The following is a 22166-nucleotide window of genomic DNA, read 5'->3' as shown; positions in this document are numbered from 1 at the left end:
CTCTTTGCCCACCTCTCCACCAAGTTACGTGAAATTCAACTTGATGGTTTTGTATCAACCTGTTAAGAAAAACAGAACTGGCAGTGAACACATCACAATCACCGTGGCTCTTGCCTTTGTCCGTTAGCTGAGTTCCCTCTGCCAGCCACATTGGAGCCTTCATACTTCTATTTTTCATCAATGAGTCTACAGAATAAAGCCTATCTCGTGTATGAACTCTCTTTTAAAGGAAGTTCTTTTAGGCAGTAGAAATGCTACTCTTTTATGATCTTTTTTAGTCTCATGACACACAGACTTTGCAGCACACTAGTTAAGGGACAGACTTTAATCACTCTAAGACCTCGCACCCTGTACCTATAAAAACTAAGTTTCTGGGTGTCATGTGTGTCTGTGGGCATATTTCGGATGTGTCGTCTCTGTTATAAAAGCTTGTTAGATTGCAGCTTCTGTCATTACTACTGTATCACTGTCATCACAAATGCTCCTCAGGTATGTGTGTGCTCATATGGATGTTCATACTTTTCATATTTGTTGGACTTGAGATGCTATGTGATTTTCACATGAGCACATACTGTGCAGTGAATAAGTGTATGTCTCACTGAGTCTGGTTTAGCATCAAGAGGCGTGTTGACACTGTATAAAGGGTTGATATAGACTCTTTGGCTGTTTGAGTTCAGTGTAGCCTGCCTTTGTGTTTGGATGGATTTGCTTGTGACTAACATGGATCGAAACATGTAGCCTTCTGTTTTATGTTTCATTGGCAGTTCTGCTCTGAGTGAGAACAATGCAGAATATGCCACATAGGAGGAACAAAAATTGTACACGTTCATAATGTACAAAAATGTACACTCGATACACAAAGAAGCAATTGAAAATAACGTGAATTTAACTCAATATGAGTTAGGGTTTAAAAGAGCAAAACTGCTTTTTGTTGTTCAGATTATTGAATTAGATCATTCTAACGTATGAGCTCCATGCTAAATGCAGTAAGGCATGCTTAGTTACCAAAATCCAGTACATTTGCATCTAAAAATGCAGAATCTGTTCTCCATAAATTGCATTAATCTTGTACAGTGTTTTTTTTTTTCTGCTTATATGTTGCTTATAAGGAAACAAAAGAATACCTCTGATTCGAATCTTAACTTCGATTGTTAACAAATTGAAGAAAATAAGGTCAGGCTGATTCTCAGGCTGCTGATCACTACTATCGTAGGACAAAGCACGTACAGTGTGCACAAATAGTACCTGGCACTGTAGATAGGGAATCTTTGACAGATAACCGTCAGGAACACTGACAGAGATTCAAAAAAGCTTCTGCTTCACCTTACTGCTGGATAAGTTGATCCACCCATATTGTCTTTTTTTTTTTTTTTGGCCACTCAGAAAAAAAAAATATATTTCTGTTCACTGATGCTGATATTATTCAAATTAGCAACAAAAAAATGGCCTAATTTTCTTTCATTGAAGAGAATTTGACAATTAATGTAAAAGGAAAGAAAAGCAAAAAAAAAAGCTTCCACTAATGCCCAAAAAAGTTTATACGCTTGCTTGAGGCGGTTTGTGCCCGTGTCGAAGAAGACATGATCCACGTTGGGGGAAAGGAAACTACTTTGCCAATCAAGTATGCAAAAGATAAAGTCATGTGACTGACTGACCAGCGTCTGACTTATAAAACCGTTTTTCAAGACAACAATGGTAGGATTCATTGAGCTCAAATTGTGAAGGGGTGTCTCAGGGAGCATGAAACATAATTTTCACAAATGGATTGGCCACCACAGAGTCCAGACCGTAACCCCGCTGAGGATCTTTGTGATGTGCTTGAGAAGACTATGTGTGCGTCTGACTCTTCCATCATCGATGCAAGATTTAGCTGAAAAATTCAAGCAAATCAGGACTAAAAAGCATCTTGAGACACTGCATTGGCTTAATGATAGATACCATGGTGAATGTGTGCGGTGATCATGGTTAAAGGTGGTCCAACAAAATATAAGTGTGGGACTTTTGTTTCATTGGCCAGGCAGTGTATAATATCCCTAATATTCCAGTGATTAAAATAATTACTGAACAAAAGTGGCCCCTATTTTTCTTTTCCACAACAGTTGTTATTTTTCATCCTTCTTAAGGTTTGTTTTCAGTTGGGAAAGCTACTTCTTCTCCTGAATTACAGCCATGAGCAACATAGTTGAATGCTTTCAGAGATTCCTTAAGATTTGCTTTGCTATTGGACTGAGATTCAGCAACTGTCTTGTCTCACTTGATGTTTCTTGTAACTCTTGGCCACCTTCTTTTATGCCACTATAAAACATCCATTGTGAGAGATGGGGGAAATAATCCTCCACTCATGTAGTCGTTTAACTCTACTGAATATAAATAATTAACTGGTGTAGACTGTTTATTGTTCAAAATGTACATAAAAAAGGGCAAACGTTTGATAAGTCATCACAGAGGCATCGGTTTGAATGACTAGCAAATGAGTCACAGTGTTTTTTTAAAAGTCAGTAAAGTTGATGTTTTACTAAGCCCCTTTGACGTGACAGACATAGTAAAAAAAAAAAAAACGCACACAAAGCACACATTCACACCTCACTTTAGTGTCTTTCAGTGGGTGTGTTGAAGCTGAGATTGTGAGTGTAGCGAAGTATGTAATCCAGCCGCTATTTCGACATTCCAAGAATACCTTGCATGACTAATTCTCTCCCTCATTGAGGAGCCAGACAACATATTCCCTCTGCTTCCATACCAGTGGTTCTCCTTGGGGAGGGGTGATTCAAATTAAATCCAAGTTTAGTTAGGGATTCATCACGGATCCCCTTTTAATAGTTTCTTCTTCTATCATTGTGAATGACTATTTTTAGCTTATTAAGGGGACATAGGCCAGAAACCTTTTAAGATCACAGACTTACACACATACACATGATCATCCCACACCAGCACTGCTATAGTTTCTCTTTGTCTGAATCCCTCCATATGTATCATCATGGCCATGGCCTCAGCACAAATGAAAATAAAAAAAAATCCCCAGGCACTGAGAACAAACAGCCAAACCTCTGATCCATTTAACACCGTAGCTTCTAATTTTCAAGCCTCATAATTTTCATTCAGATCCAAACTAAACTCTGCAAGCCTGTAAATGGACGCTGGAAAGACGAAAATCAGCCAAAGAGGAAGGTAAGGAAGACTGTAATCCGTAGCACAAATTTCCTAATGAAAATGACTTCCAGGGAAGGTTTTTTTAAGCTGTGGTTCTTTCTGCAGTGCGTTTGGAGATGCATTTTGCATCGCTGATGATGGATATAATTTGCTTTGCAAAACATTTGTTTGCTTTCGATGGAACAGCAACAGTGAACATAGGTTGAGTTCAGTACTTCTGTAGCCAGCTATAACAGAGCACGACTTTTAACCATCCAGATTTAAGATAAACACAAGTAACTTGTGCTAAAGAAAGAAAAAAAAAAGGACCAGACTCAGTGAATAATTCCCTATACTCCCTACATAGATCAGTGAGCAGTGCTGACCAACATGTCATTGGGGTCATCAGGTGGGAACCTCCTTTCATCAGTGTTTCGTCTAGTTGGGCCCACGACACCTCCAGGAGGCTAGACAATGGCTGTGTTCGAAACCGCCTACTACATACTACATACTTGCAAACGGCATACTCATCGATCAGACAGTATGCAGAGCGTTTACACACAGTGCACTTCACTCCTGCCCGAGCCGAAATCAGCCGGCCTGAAAAGCTGATTTCGCTTAAGCTATAAACTCTGTAAATATATAACTTTAGCAACATTTGAAACATTTTCAGGCGAGAAAATAGTCATTTAGACCCCCAAGGTGTTGAAAATCTGACAAAATACCGGCTATTTACAATTTTGTTCCCACGAATTCGGCGCTAAAGCTAGCCGCAGTGAGCAACGCACTTCCGGTTATGCCGTTTTGACTGCTCTCGTCCCGTTAACGGAATTTGACCGTTCAAATGGCGATGGGCGACGTCACGTTACATTGCATCTTGGGTAGTTTGAGTGTGACAAGTAACCTCATGATGAATACTCAACATTTCGGCGAATCTAGTATGCATCTAGTGTACATCCGGGAACTTAAAAAAGTATGACTAGTAGGAATAGTAGGAGAAGTAGGCGGTTTCGAACACAGCCAATGACCACTGGCGTCCCAGAGTCCCTCCCCTAATGCCAGCCATCACTGCCCCTCACACCACAACAACCACCTTTTTTTTTTTCCACAATCACAAGTTACCTCAGCTTTTCACCAATTGCACACCAGTCACAGCGGGGTGGGGATGCAAACCCTGGTTCGGGTAGGGGGTAGAAATAAAAGAGGTAAGATGAGTACGGATGGGATTCAAACACCTGGTTTGAGTAGGGGGTAATGAAAGTATAGAGGGTGCCAGAGGTGGGGGCAGGACAAGACACACTAGCAGATTCAGCAGACAAACTCACCTAAACAGTCCTATAATCATTAAAAAATACCAGCAAAAACAAAGCCATACAAGCCAACTCACCTAAAATGGCCGCCTGGTTTCAAAAGGCTCACATGGGCCACACCCTCCACTTAAATATCTTCAATTTCTTCTTTGCTTCTTCCAAGAGTCTGTTTACCCTAAGTGCTCCCCCTGCTGGGCCCCCAGCTACTATTGCTTCTTTAGACCCTCCTAAGTTTACCTGCCTTCGTTTATCTTCAATACCTGCAGCTAAGCTTCTTAATACTTGGTCATGTCACCATGTATACCGGCCTTGTGACAGACTAACCTTACAACCTGACAAAATATGCCTTAGAGTTGCAGTACCTGAACATAACGAACATAACGGGTCTCCATTTACCCAGAGTTTTAGATTCTGGGGAGTTGGCAATACATCATATGTTGCCCCTATCAAAAATCAAATACTCCTTTCCTCCATACTCCACAGCTCTTTCCAACTAAGCTTTTTCTTCTCTACACCTTCCCAATTCAACCACCGTCCCTGCTTAGCCTGAGCCACTGCCTTTGCACCCCTTAACATTTCCTCCTGTCTACAAACCTGCTCATCAACTAGCTTTCTCTTCTCCTTGGGACCTGCTCTACTCCCCACTGGTTTGCCTGGGCCAAGCCCCAAGCCTCCCCGGCCTATTTGCACATTACCCACAATCTCTGCATGTCTAAGAGTCGCTTCTGCCTCCTGAGCTGCTATTCTTGGATTCCACTTCCTCCCCTTGGTTGGGTTTGGAACCACCTTACTAACTACCACATCTCTTCTCCCAGCTAACAGGAGCTCTGTCCTAACTTTAGTACATTTAAACTCCTCTACTAGACCAGATACTGGGAGCTGGATCTTTCCCATACAGTGCCACTGTACTTAAGCATCTAGGAACACCTAGCCACTTCCTAATGTAATAGCTAACTAATCTTTCCATTTTTTCTGCAACAGATAATGGAATCTCATACACAGCCAGTGGCCACATCAACCTAGGAAACAATCCAAACTGCAGACACCACAGCTTCAACTTTCCTGGAAGCCCTGATTTATCTATTCTATCCAGTCCCTCAGCAACATCTTTCCGAAACTGCACTGCCTGCTCTCCATCATTCATATCTGCCTGGTACCACCTCTTTACTGCCTTTTCCCTAATTATTGGAATGTTATCTTCATCTATTACAAACTTTCTATCACTTAATTTCTCTCTACTTATTGAGATACTTCTAGACTTAGTAGGTTCGATTTTCATACCAGCCCACTTTAGATTTTTATTAAGTCTCTCAAGTATTCTCTTCATACATGGCACTGTTGTTGTCACCAAGGTCATATCATCCATGTGGGCCCTAATTGGTGTAAGACGCATGCCATCCTGACGTCTCTCTCCACCTACAACCCACTTGGAAGCTCTAATAATTATTGCCATTGTAAATGCTAATGGAGAAATCGTACACCCTGCCATAATGCCTATTTCTAGCCTCTAGCCCAACCTGTTGTGAAACCTGCTGTACTTAGGCACAGTCTAATATCCTGAAAATATGCTTTTAATAAGTTAACAACTACTACAGGCACTCTAAAATACTCAAACGCTTTCCAAATAAGGCTATGTGGCACTGAACCAAATGCATTTGCTAGATCCAGAAATATAACATGCAAGTCTTTTTTCTCAATCTTGGCTGTCTGAATCTGATGCCAAATCATGCCAATGTGCTCTAAACACCCTGCGAAACCTGGTATTCCTGCTTTCTGCACAATAGTATCTATTAAGCTATTCTTTTCTAAATAACTAGCTAATCTCTGTGCAACCACACTCAATAAAATCTTCCCCTCTACATTTAGGAGAGAGATCATCCGAAACTGACTCAGGTCCAAGGACTCTTTCTCCTTTGGAATAAGAACGCCTCCTGCCCTACGCAATGCTCATGCCATGATATCAGGTGCACTTTTATAAACCCGGTAGGGGACTCCATTTGGCCCTGGGGCTGACGAAGCCTTTGCACGCCTGACTACCTCCTCAACCTCTTTCCACCTAGGTGGTCTAACATCCATCTTATGAGCTATCTCTCCTAATGGTGGCATGTCAGGTGGAAGGCCTACTACCCTACGCTGCTCAAGATCTGAATATGCAAACAATTATTATCATTCTGTTGGACTGTCAGTAGACGTTACAGAAAAGAGCAGAGGACAGTTTAATTATTAGGCCATCAAAATCCTTTTAAAAGGATATGTGTATTGTTGTTCAGTATAGCCTAAAAGTTGGGAACAATAATCCTGAACCCACTGCTGGCTGCAAAAAGAGATTAAGCACATATCCAGATAGCTTGATACACAGGTAGCCAACTATCTAGCAGGAAAGATAACTGATAACTGATAATTGTTATTTTTGTTTTGTCCTTACAATTGAGATTAGATGAATTTGTTCTTAAATGTTCTGCTAACTGTAAATACAGTATGAATGGCGAAGCAAACTGGAACAAAAGTAGCACTAAAAGAAACAAAAACAGAATGACAAGAGAATCTTCTCATAGAGATGTTTAATGGTGACAGACTGTAGCTTACGGCCATTTGATTCTAAAGATTCTAGCCACAGATAGTATTAAGCATTTATCAGCACTAATACATAGTTAAATGACTAAAGAGAATTGTATCACATAAAGATGTTCTCGTTGTAACATGAATACTCCGAAATTAACTTGTACTATAAACTTGTTTCTTTATAAAGAAATTAAATTAACAAATGAACTAGTTAAATTAACATTTTTTAAATTAATTATATGGTTTTCTTTCAGCATTGAGCATCTGTGTGAGTTCGACTTAACATATTTGTTTTGGGTTCAACATAATCCAATAGGATCTATTCAACTACATGTCTGGGGCTGGATATCAAGTCTGATTTGATTGGTTGAACTCATTTTACACTAGTTGTTAAATAAACCTGTGTATGTTTGATATGGTCTGCATAACAGATATATATAGAGCTGTTTTCATTTACCGAACAAGGCCACCACAGCGTATTTGTTCACGTAACAAGGCCCAGTTTCGATGTCAATTAACTGTTTTCACAGATTAAAAAAAGAAAAGAAAAAAAGAAGTCCATTCAAACAAATTTGACAATACTCATTACAATAGTGGGATTCGATTAATTATTTTTGAGTACTCACACACACACACACACACACACACACACTCTCACACACACACACAGAAACACACGCACAATGGAAAACAGGTTAGAGAGGAAGAGTTGGTCAGATGGAAGGATGATGGAAGAGTGATGCAGCAACAACGAGGCTCCTCCCCCCTCCGGCGGTGCTCACGTCTAATTTCAAACATCACACCACTGCTTTAACTCCGCCCCCCTACCAGCCAGTTAAATTATCTCAAACGAGACGCCAACCCACAACATCCTGCCGGCACTCGTCCATCTCACACAGCCTCCCAGCTGACTGCCCACTGCGTTTGACGCCGACTCTTTTAGATACAAACCTTGCCCCCCCCCCCCCACACACACACACACACCTGCTCTCACAGCGGACTTTTCTTGCCAGAAAGAGGAAGACAGGATGCGGAGGGGACTCACCGGGCTGCTCTCGTGTTGTTGTCTGCTGGTGCTGATTCAGTATTTGGCTCAAGCAGGTAAGAAGTTTGTATATCCCGTCAGCTGTCTGCGAGGTGCGTGCGCGTGAATGATTGTAATTATGACGCCTGAATACTTGTGTGTAGCTTTAAATGACAAACATAAAACTCCCTGCGTCAGTACTTCTCTCTTTAATTTGGGGTGTCTTTCTACGGTATTAATTTCAAATGAAAATGTTTCATTGATATAATATTATTCTTTCATTTATGTTTTACCCTCCCTATAAATTTGGTATTTTTACAACAGACATTGTAGTCACATCAGTGAATGGAAACAACTCAATGAGCTTTAATTTACGGACGTGGCTTTGATTGGTCCCTTTTGCTGTGACATGCAGGGAGGGACAACCAATCACAATTTTTCGACTCACCGGTCGGGTTTCGGGTGTCAGTGGGGCGGGACTAACGCGCAAACACGCGGTTGTCAAGGGAGGTCATGGCCTCCTCCCTTCAGCAAGCTGCTGGACATGAGATGCAGGGAATTCTACATTTCTCTTTTAACTTCACATACTTGTTCAAAAGTTAGTAAAGTATGCGTTAAAAGTAGGATACCACACGCCTGAGAAAACCGTAAGAGGGTTTTCGCAAAAAAGAAGCCAGTGAATGAGTGTTGGAGTCATCCACAAGCCCCCCCGGCCGTTTCACATAAATAATGCATGTTACAGGGAGTCAAGAATTCAATATGAAACAAAGATAAGTCAGCGAGTCGAGCCTCTTTTTCAAGTCACTTTTGGAAACTTGGGAGTTGGGAATTGCCTGAAAGGGAAAAGAAAACGATTAAAAGAGATAAAAGAGCAAAATTTAATTTAGAAAACACCTGGATTAGCAGCACGACCCAGGCTTTACAAAGCTGAAGGGGAAAAGCAAACCAAGGGTGCTAATGGCTTGCATCATATGAGAGCAGTATAACCCAAATAAAGGACTGGTGTCTGGATTTGTACTTGTAAACATTGAATGGCGCTGATTGTATGTCTACAGCTTACACGTTGTGGATTTCCTGAATAGAAATTGTGAGCTCGATTCTTTCATTGGAAGCCCAAGAACAAGCTGGAGAAATCTTAAGTTAAACAAAGTATTTATTAGTGGTCACATGTAAAGTATGGCAGCGCTGGGCTCGGAGTGACAGAGGAAACATTTCATATTTATATTCACCTTTATCTCACAGAGGTTGTACTTACACTCGACAGAGTATAATTGGACAGTTGTTAGTGACATGAGCAGGCCGTCCACCGTCTTCGTCATCGTCTTCGTCATCGTCTTCGTCATGTTCTTTGGATGTGATAAATAACGTGTGATAAATAACGTCCTAGTTCCTTACGCACTTATTGTTTCCTCCACCACTGGCACCCTCTATATTTTCATTACCCCCTACCCGAACCAGGGTTTGCATCCCCACCCCGCTGTGACTGGTGTGCAGTTGGTGAGAGGCTGAGGTACCTGACTTATCGCACCTACTCTAGCACTAGTTACGCTCTTAGCTGTTTGGTTTTGGAAGGAAATGCACTTATGATTTCTTGTGACCTGAAGTTCTTTTGCCTACCGATGTTGAACGCACTTATTGTAAGTCGCTTTGGTTAAAAGCGTCTGCAAAATGATCGTAATGTAATGTAATGTGTGTGTGAGTGTTGTTTTAGGCGTGTATCTACTGTACCAGACCTATCTGACCTAATAGAGACATTTTATCTGACCCAGTTATTTTATCCCGCTCCGTCATCTTAAGGTCTTGGACATACATTGTGTTTATATGAGCAGAATGGAAAAGTACAAACTAGGAACATAGATTATTTAGTAAAATACAGAATATGAATACACAATGTCTAAGAACAAAGCCAATTATACCAATATCTAATAAATCAATGTTTAAAAACCTGTTTGATTTTAGTCTCACGTGATCGGCCTTCAGTTGTGTCTTTGCTTTGATCTAAATCCCCTTTAAGGCCAATAGTTCACTGCAGGCTCGTTCTGTCAGTTTCATCTGCAATCCTGCAACGAGTTCCACTCTGCTTCTGGGGAATTTTAAAACTTCTTTAGGAATTCAAAACTTTTTTTCCCAGTTTGTAGCGCTCACCTTCGGGTTTACGCATGTGTATGTCTGAAAGAGAGAGACAGATCTGGCTGGGCTCTGTTTGATACTTTGTCTTCCTGTGCTTAGCTTACTCCTGAAATGAGACATAACCGTCTACTATTTTAAGCTGGACTTTCCTAAGGCTAAACTTTCCTCTCTGTAATGACTCACAAAGATTTTATGGTTTTACCTTTCAATCATTTGAAAAGGGCTGTACACTTGTGACCATAAATGAAATCAAACAAACCTCTTATAGTTTGTCAGCATATGCCTGCGGGCGCCGAAAAGACTGAAGTAAAGTAAAAACCGCAGTTTGGATTCTTCTGCAAAAAGATGACCTCATTCTCAAGTGGTACTCATTCAATTCAATTCAGTTTTATTTATATAGCGCCAAATTACAACAAATGTCATCTCAAGGCACTTCAATAATACAGTCCAATTCAAGTCAATTGGAGTTCAATTCATTGTAATCATAATCCAATCAAATCCAGTTATTAAATACAAATTTAATACAATTCATACATACAGAGCCAATTAAAAAAAATTTAAATTCCGAGCTAAGGAAACCAACCGATTGCACTGAAACTTGTCTTCAGTCCAATCTCCCGTCCTGAGCGTGCCTGAGGCGACTGTGGAGAGAAACGACTCCCTTTGAACAGGAAGAACCTCTGACAGAACCAGAACCAGGAAGCGTGGCCATCTGCCTCCACCAGCTGGGGTTTGAGAGGACAGAAAAGAGGGGGAAAAACACTGTAACACCATTCAAAGAATACCTGCTGAGAAAGAGAAACACAAGTTAATGACAACAATAATGACAAAAGAGGTCCCCCAGCAGTCTAGGCCTATAGCAGCTTAACTCTGGAATGTTTTTAGGTTCACCTGAGCCCTCCCTAACTGCAAGCTTTATAAAAAAGGAAAGTTTTGATTTAAAAAAGAAAAAGGAAAGTTTTGATTTAAAAAAGAAAAAGGAAAGTTTTGATTTAAAAAAAAGGAAAGTTTCGTGTGGGCTCACAGTCATGACCCAGGATGGTTGTACAGACTCTTTGCTCGTGAGAGTCCTACTTGATTTTGCCACATCACTGTACTGTGTGGCAGCATTATCACCCCGTGAATTCACTTCAATGAAGTGCAGCTCAGTTACTAAACCCATACGATGAACGCGTATCCTGGTTATTTATAAACTGCCACGTGCATGCTTAAATACATAAAAGCACCCCTTTGTGAAGTTGTTCGGCGTGTGTATATTGCATGCATGTGCCATAAAAAGACAGGAATGGCATTGTTTGTGAGCAGTGGTCACAAGGGAGGATTGTTGTCAACCTGTCAAGCATCTGCCCACTTCTGCTGTCAAACAAGTCTGAGTTTAAATACGTTTGGAGCTGAATCGTAGCAGTGTGTGCATGTGTTGGAGGCAGCGCTCAAATGGCCTTACATGGATGTGTTATCTCAGTGAAGTCTGCTGGCTGTCAGGTTCACTCTGTGGGTACAGGAAGTATCTGCGAGAAGCCTTGTGGTTTTCAACTGCACTCTGTAGAGTTTTTTTTTTATTTTTTTAACTTTTGAACATAGCTGTCCCTTTGCAGCACAGTTCAGCAGGTTCTCGAGCTGGAGAAGCGAATGTGAAGAAGTGAAAGTGAAAAACACTGAATTGCTGTTTCCTTCATCATCAGCCCAGAAAAAAAGGACCATATGTGGAAATGGCAGTCAGGATGATTAACTGTGGAAAATGAAAACGTAGGTCTGAATACTTTCCAGTTACCACAGTCAACGTCAGGAGTTTGAAATCAGGAGGCGCCAGCATTTGACCCACATTTGTTCGCCGTCCTTGGTGTGTATTAACTCTATGAGTCCTAAAAAGGGGAAAGTAAGTGGGAGGTCCCGTTGGAATCACTGCATATCTCCAGGAACAGCTGGAACTTGCTTTGGGAAGCCCATTCCGGGAATCTCTTCTTGGCCTTCCCCGCTACATGTGGGAGTGAGTTAGTGGTTTCTGAGAAAGCATAAGTGTATGAGGCACACGGGAAGGGAGACTTTTTTTCCCCTGTAATCAGTGAAACTCAGTCAATGTTCAAAAGACGTAACAGAAGATGAGATGTAGTCAGTTTCTCACTACCAATTTTCTTCCCACTAACAGAGTAATAATGAGGTAACTGTTGGTGGAAAGCCCAGTGATGAGAAAGCAAGCTGGCCCTGTTTTACTGTTCTCCATCTCTTATCGTCATCTGTCAGACCTGTCTCGTCTCTTTTTTCGACGTGTCATCACTCACTGACACTCTCAAGCTTACAGACTTCCTTGTGTTTAGAGTCTCCGCCTTTTCCGCCAGGTCACTGTGGGGATATTGTTATGAGGAATGTCACCCTGGGACCAATCAGCATGTGGTGGTGTGATTGTTCAGCTCCTCCCATCCTATTGTCTTAAAGGGATAGTCTGACAGTGTCCCCAGCCTCCAGGCCACAAGACAGACAGGAGGTGTAAGAAGTGATGGTGGATGACACGCTCGTAGAGGTGCCTGACGGGCCTGTGATAGTTACACTTGTGCTTTGAGGCTGCTTTGACTGGTGGAGTCTCTGAGGTGTGATTATCTGAGGGCAAGACCTTTAAGCTTTAAATAAATCCCAGTCAGTAAAGAAATAAAATAAAATCAGTGAAACCAGTCAGTGTTACAACTTTTAAGCCTTCTGCTGGGCAGCGAGGCTGTCGCCACCGACTTGACGAACTTCACTTCCATGCCTCTATAGATTTATTAGGTTCCCTTTTTAATCTTATATCCAGTTTTGTGAAGTTCAGAATTGCACGCATCTGTCATATAAAAATATATGATTACTGCATTTCCTCTTTACAAATACATTTTATTGCTTCATATTTTGCTCGAGCACGAGTCAGGAAACCCCACATTGTTAACTTTATGTGGTAATATCTGAGTTAAGAAACAAGTAAAAAGGTGTGGTTCTCACACTGTCCTCCACTTGAACGTCAAGCAGACTTCAACTGTAGCTTATGTCCAGTATGTAGTTTTCAGTCAAACATTTACAGGACAGAGATATGAGTTGTGTGTGTTTGTGTGTGTGTGTGTGTTGGCACAAGCCTATGTTACTACCCGATGCAAGTGATCAGCCGAGTGTAAACTGAGCTGTAAATGCTGATAATGGCTGAGCCTCTGAAAGTAAAATGTGTGTGTTAGTTTGTCCTCATGTCACACGTGATTTATTTATTTTTTTTACCATCCACAGATGCAGCACTCACGTGCACTAACTCTCAGTTTAAGTGTTTGAATGGGAGGTGCATCACCCGCAGGTGGATTTGTGATGGAACTGACGATTGTGGTGATGGGACTGATGAACTGCCTGAAACATGTGGTATGTTAAGCTGAAACTTCACACAACTACAGCCAACTATTGTACAATTATTACCTTTAAATAGAAGAACTTTATTTTTTTCTTTAACTGATACATTGATCATTATTTTGGACACTATGCAAATAGTAGAAAGTGACACGTGCATATGCTAAAATAACATTTTTACCTGTTATGATCCAGGAGTTGGAAATGGCAAAAATAAAGAGCTGTAATGTTTACTAAAGTCTTTGACCTTCAGTCCTGCTCACAACACACTAATCATCGACAGCAGCCCAGTGGTTGATCAGAACCACATGAAGTTTCACAGTACTTCATTCACAGGATGCATCTCTCTGCACAAACATGATATCAACTGTTCTTCCTGTTTTTTCTCCTCAGCGGCCAAAACCTGCCTGGAGTCACAGTTCAACTGTGGTCCCCCCATGAACCAGTGTGTACCAAAAGCCTGGCACTGCGACGGCAAAGCTGAATGCAGCAACGGGGCTGATGAGAGAAACTGCAGTAAGTTTCCCATCTGAATGGGGTGTATTCACGTTATCATAAGAGGAAACAATTACAACTTAGGCAAACACCACCATCAGTAATAAGTTAATCATTGAAAGGTTGGAAGTGTACAGCAAGAATTATTCTTGTTTAAGTTAAGATAAGCTTTATTGATCCCATGTGGGAACACTGATGTGTCATGCAAGCTGAAGGAAGTACATGAACGGATGTACGTCCTTCAGCTTGGTGACCTTGAGAAAAAGCCTGATAATATATTAATTATCAGCTTTTTCATCTTTGAATCTGTAGTCAGATCCAGTTGTGTACATGCAGTCATAATTTAGATGATTAGCTAACTACGTGTAAGTTTGATCATTGGACACAAATATGAGGTAACGATAATCCTTAACTGATGTGTTGTAGTTGGTGTCAAACTTGTTGCAAGTTGTCCGGCTTTACTGTCACATTAACCCCCCCCCCCTTGCGCCCTCACAGCTGCAAAGGAATGCAAAGATGGCGAGTTTCGTTGTGCCAACGGCCAGTGTGTGTCCACATCCTTTGTTTGTGACAACGACAACGACTGCTCCGATGGCTCAGACGAGGCGACCTGTCCCAAACCCACCTGTAACACTCGGTCCTTCCAGTGCAACAACTCAGTGTGTGTGCCGGCTCTGTGGCAATGCGACGGAGATAAGGACTGTCTCGACGGATCTGATGAGTGGCCGGAGAACTGCGAAGGGAGGCAGCAGGTCAGGAGGCCGGCGCGATGTAGCCTCCATGAGTTTGAGTGTGCAAACGGGCAGTGCATCCACAGAAGCTGGTTGTGTGACGGAGGCATAGACTGCCTGGATCGCTCGGATGAGCTCAACTGCAGTGAGTTGTGCTTCTTGGAATATCTTAAAATCTTATTTCTCGTTTGTAAAACTTATCTGAATAAATCTTAGAAATCTTCTTCATCGACTTTGATAGAAAAGCAGGCTCCCTGCACAAATCTTTAAAGATCCAAAATAACTCATATCCGTCACGATTTTATCTTCTCTACATAATCTTTTTTATTTCTCTCTGTCACTTCTGTTGCTGCTTCTTTCTTTTTCACATTTTCCTCCATTTTTTTATTATTCTAGGTCACCCTGTTTGCCGCCAAGACGAGTTCCAGTGTAAAGACGGCCCCTGTATCCACGGCAAGCGCCAGTGTGACTCCGTGCGCGACTGCAGTGACGGCAGCGATGAGACCGACTGCCACACAGGTGACTCTCTCAAACCAGAGAAGCTCAATCCGCCCAATTAATTGCATACGTTACCAAATAGGTTTTTGTCTTGGGACATTCAGAAAGCTTTAACATTTTTGCTCGGCATTCTCACATGATCAGATTATGATCCAATTCATAACCCTCTGTTCTATGGCCACAGATGATGCATGTGAAGGCCCTACAAAGTTCAAGTGCCGCAGTGGGGAGTGCATCAGCATGGACAAGGTGTGTGACAAGAATAAAGACTGCCAAGACTGGTCCGATGAGCCTGTTCGTACGTGTGGTGAGTGACGCCCTATTTAAACGTCTTGCACAACCTCATCGCAGCCAACTTGTTGTCAGCTACCATTGGGAATTAGTTGCCATGAGTACCATTTGAACGCTTTTTGTCTTTTCATTTCCCCAGGCAACAACGAGTGTTCAACAGCAAACGGTGGCTGTTCGCATAACTGCAATGACCTGAAGATTGGTTTCAATTGCTCCTGCCCTGCTGGGTACAGCCTGAAGAATGACAAGAAAACCTGTGAAGGTGAGAAGAGGCAGTGCGTTTTTTTAGGTCCAGTATGTAGGATGTAGTGACATCTAGTGGCACAAATTGCTAAATGCAATAAACAGAATGGCTTGCACCTAACTACAAATTATTGAAAAGTGCGATAGTCCCATGCTGGACTTAGAGTACGGTTGGTTCACTCTGGGCTACTGTAGTATTATAATGGTGTAACATGGAGAAGAAGTGAGAAGGGCAACCGACTCCATCTTATGTCACAATAGACATGAATTTCTTGGGTAATGAATGCTACACTCATGACAACATGGTTCTGAGTACTGTATTGTAGGGCTAATCTCACGATATGATATGATATGATACACGATATTCAGCCAACGATACAATTCGATACGATTCGATACACTTACATAATTTTCTGGGGGGAAAAAAGGGATAGTATGATTTGACATGAATCGTCGCTGATTGGACTGGTGGTCCAACCTTTGAACCGGAAGGACAACACAGCCAGACAAACAGAAACAAACGAACATGTCTTCGTTAGAGCTGTGCACTTTTTACAATGTTTTGTATAATGTGACCCCCTGGCATTGTATTGTATTACCTTAATGTTCTGTGTTTTCACTAATTGTAACGTCTGACTTTACAATAAAGTTTGCTTTAGAAAAAAATTAATTAATTAATTAAAAAAATGAATAAATAAAAATTTTTTTAAAAAAATCGATACTCACTGAAAAATCAATACTTTATCGGGAAACGAAATATCGATATATATCGCAGTATCGATAAAATTGCTCAGCCCTACAATATTGCAATCTCAACATACATGTTAGAAATTGGCAATTTGAATTTAGTCTGTTTTAAAAACAAGCCACCTTCAGGGTTGTTGATGTAGATTTTTAAGAGAACAGTTTATCAGAAGCTACACTTTGCACAGTTCCCAACATGGCAATCCCTTCACCCTCTGATCACCTGTTTGCAGACATTGATGAATGCGCTGAGCCTGACACTTGCAGTCAGATCTGCATCAACCTGCCTGGCAGCTACAAGTGCGATTGTGAGAAGGGCTATGAGATTGACCCTGTGAGCGACACATGCAAAGCTGGATCAGGTAACGTTTGAAAAAAGTTCTGTTCTAACCAACACTTTCTCGTAATTGACCGTTTTCTGACTACCTGAGCACTTGATAGAAACCAAAACGGATCCGTTAAGACGTCTTCTCTCTCCTTTCAGGCACAGTAGCCACCTTGCTTTTTACCAATAGACACGAAGTGAGGGAGCTCACGGTAGACCGCAGAGAGTATGTGCGGCTGATCCCACAGCTGAAGAACGCGGTGGCTCTGGACATGGACATGCCAAACCAGATCATCTTCTGGTCTGACCTAACTCTGAGGAAAATCTTCAGGTGAGAAAGAGTCTGACATTTTATCCATTAAGTTGATCCTCTGTAACTCTCCCTTCCATCTCGCTTGAATAAAAGTGCGGACAAAATTTCTCCATCGTGGCTTAGGGACTGTGACGTGAGAAAGGAACACGTGTCACTAAATTGAACTGATCCTCTTTTGTTTCCTTCTCCACAGCTCCAAGATAGACGTGGCCGGTAACTCCTCTCACCATAGCGTAGTAATTGGCAGCGGTATTGAGGCCCCAGAGGGCATAGCGGTGGATTGGATCCATGGCAACATCTACTGGACTGATAGTGTTTTGAAGACTATCTCTGTGGCAACAACGGATGGCAGTAAGAGGAAGACCCTCATCACAGAAGGACTCGAGAAGCCAAGAGCCATCACAATAGACCCAGTAAATAAGTAAGCAAATGTTCCGACAGATATCCAGATACCCATTTGTTTTAGTTTGAGACAAACCGTGGCCATTATGCAGCGGTATTCAGTCTCTTTAATTCTTTTTTCTGTGTCCTCCTTTAGCTTCATCTACTGGACAGACTGGGGAGAGGAGGCTAAGATTGAGAAGTGTGGGCTTAACGGAGCTGACCGCCTCGCCTTGGTAACGGACAACATTGTGTGGCCCAATGGCATTACCCTTGGTAAGCACAACTCCACGAATGATTTAATGGAAACCGTGTGCATTGGTTGTGTATTGAGCCATAATAAATAGATCTGTTCCTCTTCTTCTGGACAGACATGGTCAACCAGCGTTTGTACTGGGTGGACTCCAAACTGCACACACTCTCCAGCATTGATGTGAACGGAGGGAGCCGGCATAATGTCATTTTCAGCGAGGAGAAACTCTCCCACCCCGTCTCGCTGACTGTCTTTGAGGTTAGTGATGATGTCGGTGTAGTTACTGTAAAAGAAACACAGGTTTGGTTTCTTAACATCCCCTTATGTAATTTCAGGTTGTTACAAACACACATCAGTGCTGTATTTATAGTCGGTCTGTAATCCGTTCCATGGGTGGTTATCCAGATGAAATTGTTGAAAGATTAATGCTTAGTGCTTCATTTCTTATAAATTTAGACCAGTGGTGCTAATTCTTTTTCAGGCTTAACCATCTACAGTAATTTGTTTTTGTAAAAATAATGACAGAGCAAGTCAAACCATTCAGTGTTGTTAAAGTGCATTACTCTTTCCTACACAGGATAAAGTGTTTTGGACCGACTTGACGAATGGTGCAGTTTTCAGCGCCAGCCGCCTGACGGGAAACAACATCACCGAGTTAGCATCTGATCTGGAGCAGCCGGAGGATATTTTGCTTTACCACAACCTCAAGCAGCCAGTTGGTAAAGACGCATCTATATTTAAGAGCTAGCATCAAATCTGCCCAAGGAGCGTCACTTTTTCTTACGCTTTTCTTTTCCATGTCATCTTTTAGGCGTGAACTGGTGCAGAGAGAGCAACAGTATGAATGGAGGCTGTGAGTTCCTGTGCCTCCCTGCACCTGTGATCAACCAGCGTTCTCCTAAATACACATGCGCCTGTTCTGACAACATGAGCCTAGGCCCTGACATGAGGAAATGTGTGACAGGTCGGTGTCTGCTGCACGTATCTTTAAAATAAATTATGCTTCAATATCGCATCCTGACCATATTTCATTACCGACGTTATTTCTTATCCCAAAAGGTTCAGCAGCCTCTCCTGCCAAAAACAGGACTGACGCACAACTCCCGTCACAAACTTCCACCAAACAGCCCATCCCCACTACGACTACCACTGCAACAACTACAACTACTACAACCACCACCATAGCTACCAAAAAACCCACAACTACCTCCTCTACCCAGTCCACCCAGAGTCCTCAGAAGCCTGTCGCCACTGCTCAAGGTAAGGAAAGCAGTTCTCCACAGCTGCCGGGAAAATGAACAGCTGAAGGAATAGAACAGAGTACATAAAGTACCTGCACAGCCCTCTGTTGTGATGCAATTATTAGTTAAAAATGTTGATTTGTTCAATTCTTTGTTTTTCCGACTAATTGACTGTAAAATCTCATGTGTGAAATTCTGATTCATCTATAAGGTTTTACATATTAGGACATAAAAGAAACTCAACTGGTCCTCACCAGGTCTTAAAATGTGGTTAATACAAGCTCAGATGAGCAGAAAGCAGGAAACACAGCACACTCCATGATTCAGTAGCTTGTAGAATCACCTTGAGCAGAAATATCTTGAAGTAATCCTTTTTGTATGATGTTATCAGATCACATTGTTGCGGAGGGATTTTGCCCCACTCCTCCTTTCATTGTTGCTTCAGTTCATTGAGGAATTATTTAGGTAATTAAGGTCCCTCCACGGCATTTCAATCAGGTTGAGGTCTGAACTTTGACTGGACCATTGCCACACACTGATTCTTTTCTATTTCAGCCATTCTGTTATAAATGCACTGCTGTGCTTGGGATCTTTGTCCTGTTGCATGACCCAGTTTCAGTCAAGCTTTAGCTGTCAGACAGATGGCCTCACATTTGACTCCTAGGATACATACAGAGAAGTTTGTGATCGACTCAATGACTGCAAGGAGCCCAGGTCCTGTGGCTACAAAATGATCCCAAATCATCACCCCTCCACCACCGTGTTTGACAGTTGGTGTGAGGTGTGTGTGCTGATATGCGGTGTTTGGTTTTTACCAAACATGGCGCTGTGTATTGTGACCAAACATCTCCCCTTTGGTCTTGTCTGTCCAAAGGACAGAGAGAACATGCTTTCTCCTGCAACCCTTCCAAACAAGCCATCCTTGTTCAGTCTTTCTCTAATTGTGCTGTCATGAACTTTAACATTTAAAACGCTAACTGAGGCCCGTGGAGTCTGAGATGCAGATCTTGGTTTTTTCTTTGCATTGCATTCTTTTTCACATGACTAACTGTACGTAACAAGCAGTACTTCTCATTTACCCTTAGGGAAATATTTAAATTTGTTGTCTTTTGCTATTTTCAGGTAGCAGACAAGCAGGAATGCCTGAAGAAGCCCCTTCGTCCTCCCCTATCGCTCTCTACATTGTGGTGCCACTCAGTAAGTTTCACTATCAGCCCTTCCACAATAAAACTTATCACGCTCTCTCACACATGAAGTACAAGTGGCTCATTTTCATTTCTTGAACACCACTCTTCCTCTGCAGTGATCGTAGCCCTGCTGGCGTTTGGAGCAGTGTTTCTATGGAGACACTGGCACGTGAAGAACAGCAACACCATCCACTTTGTCAATCCCGTGTATCAGAAAACTACAGAGGATGAGATGCACATCTGCAGGACCAGCTCTGACGGCTACGTTTATCCGGAGGTAGAGTCGCTTTATTATCACTGAGCATCATCTTTTGTGTGTAGTTTTACAACTCTGCTGACTAACGTGACTTTGTTACAGAGGCAAATGGTGTGCATGGACGACATGGACATCGCATGACCTAAAGATGAAGTCAACATTAGGTTCCTCCAGTGATTTTTATTCATTTTTTTTCCTCTGGGGAAACACGACCTGCTGCTTCACACTCTCCTCGAGTGACCTGATTTGGTGGTTTATTTCATCTGACCTCAGCACTGTGCCGTCCAAGCCTGCGAAATGAATGTCTCTGAAACGTCAGCATCGGAAAATCCAGCACAACTACAACATGGCATGTAGCCGCACCGCGTCATTGTTTAAAAATGAAGGACTAACGCACGGTTTCAGAGGATGATGCTCTTTTTATAGATGAGCCTTGACTCCTCTGATGCTATGTTAAGGTACACACACCTGCTGCAGCCTGGCACGTGTCGTACTACGAGTTAAGCCTGAAAATCCTGAGCTGTACTGTCTTAATAACTTTTTACTGGAGTTTACTGGACATACAGTAAATGCCTTATTGATCCTTGTGCCTTCCAAAGCCGAGGCAGCGATTCATACTGTGGCCTTTTTCACATTCGGGAAACAGGGTTGCATATTTATTGATCATCTTATATTGTTAATGTATTCATTTTTGTCCAACCTTCGAATGAGGCACAAAAAGTGTGGGGTGAGCCGCAGGTGGTTTGTGTGCTCAGTGAAGAAGCTGCTGTGTTTTTCTGATGTTAACCAAAATGAAGGATTTGCTTGAAGATAATTAAAGTGATTGTAGGTGATACCTATCGCAACACTGTAAATAATTTCTGTATATATTTTGTAAAAAAAACTCTTCTTCTTTCACTTTGGTTTTGCCTTTTTTTTTGTTTTGTTACATTTGTACATTCAATCAAGAAATGTGTAAATATGTGATAGTTATTTTCTTCTTTTATTTATTGACGGAAGGCTGTTGGCTGTGATTAGATAGAGCACCTCCTCTGTATGTTAGCACCAAACACTGTTTCAGTTTAAATTGTGCAGCTATTATTTAACTTTTGTCAACCAAACCTTTGAACACCTTTTCAGTGCTTCTCTTTTTTAACACTGTGCCACTTGTTCAGTGTCCCGGTGAGATTGAAGAAACTAGTTTTTTGTTTGTCTTCAGTCGTTACTCATGTAATTTATTTTTCCTCTTCTGTTCTGCTGCTGTGATGTTTAGTTTTTATAATGGGATCGCTTTGTTTGCAAAGCGTGACATGCTCCTTCAACACAGAATGTACGTAAAAAAAATTGTATTTTTTGATTCACGGCAGTCCGGTTGTTAGTGTACACTGATTTGTTCATTTTTGTTTGAGCAGATCTTTTTTGTTTTGTTTTCTTTCTAATAAAAGAGTTTAAATGTTTAACTTTGTGTCTCTGTGCTTAATGAAAGTCACTTTTGTAATGCTGTAATATCTGAGGTCCGCCAGGATGTCTCAGAAAGATATTAATTCTTCTTCCTCGATCTAACCACCCAGCATGTAGCCTGAAGCCACCCCTGATGTCTGTATATTATGCTTCCAAGAAGCCTGATTCTCTTGGAATCTTTAAAGTGGTCTTGAGCAATAGTTTTCCGCGGCTCTCTGAAGGTCTTTCAAAGTTGTTTTTTTTCGAGGACGTTCACTGC

At 41.8% G+C, this 22166-nt stretch overlaps 1 protein-coding gene across 1 annotated transcript; it reads left to right on the top strand.

Moving 5' to 3' along the window:
- The first annotated feature begins 7870 nt into the window (after positions 1-7870).
- On the top strand, positions 7871-21906 carry ldlrb (low density lipoprotein receptor b). The gene is made up of 18 exons (XM_075462693.1): positions 7871-8102; positions 13399-13524; positions 13903-14025; positions 14503-14880; positions 15132-15254; positions 15418-15540; positions 15664-15786; positions 16745-16873; positions 16996-17167; positions 17343-17570; positions 17688-17806; positions 17902-18041; positions 18361-18502; positions 18595-18747; positions 18843-19043; positions 20147-20221; positions 20328-20488; positions 20570-21906. The coding sequence occupies exons 1-18, from the start codon at positions 8030-8032 to the stop codon at positions 20606-20608; spliced, it is 2628 nt and encodes an 875-aa protein (XP_075318808.1). The 5' UTR covers positions 7871-8029; the 3' UTR covers positions 20609-21906.
- Positions 21907-22166: the final 260 nt, after the last annotated feature.

This window comes from Odontesthes bonariensis, chromosome 4, assembly GCF_027942865.1.
Source record: "Odontesthes bonariensis isolate fOdoBon6 chromosome 4, fOdoBon6.hap1, whole genome shotgun sequence".
In the NCBI taxonomy this organism is placed as follows: domain Eukaryota; kingdom Metazoa; phylum Chordata; class Actinopteri; order Atheriniformes; family Atherinopsidae; genus Odontesthes; species Odontesthes bonariensis.
Note: the sequence above shows the minus strand (reverse complement) of the source record. Positions and strands in the feature narration are given on the sequence as shown.

Coding starts and splice junctions, on each gene's coding strand:
- ldlrb (XM_075462693.1), top strand. CDS start 8,030: ATGCGGAGGGGACTCACCGGGCTGCTCTCGTGTTGTTGTCTGCTGGTG. Junction 17,571..17,687: donor ACAATAGACCCAGTAAATAA/GTAAGCAAATGT, acceptor GTCCTCCTTTAG/CTTCATCTACTGGACAGACT. Junction 18,503..18,594: donor CAACCTCAAGCAGCCAGTTG/GTAAAGACGCAT, acceptor GTCATCTTTTAG/GCGTGAACTGGTGCAGAGAG.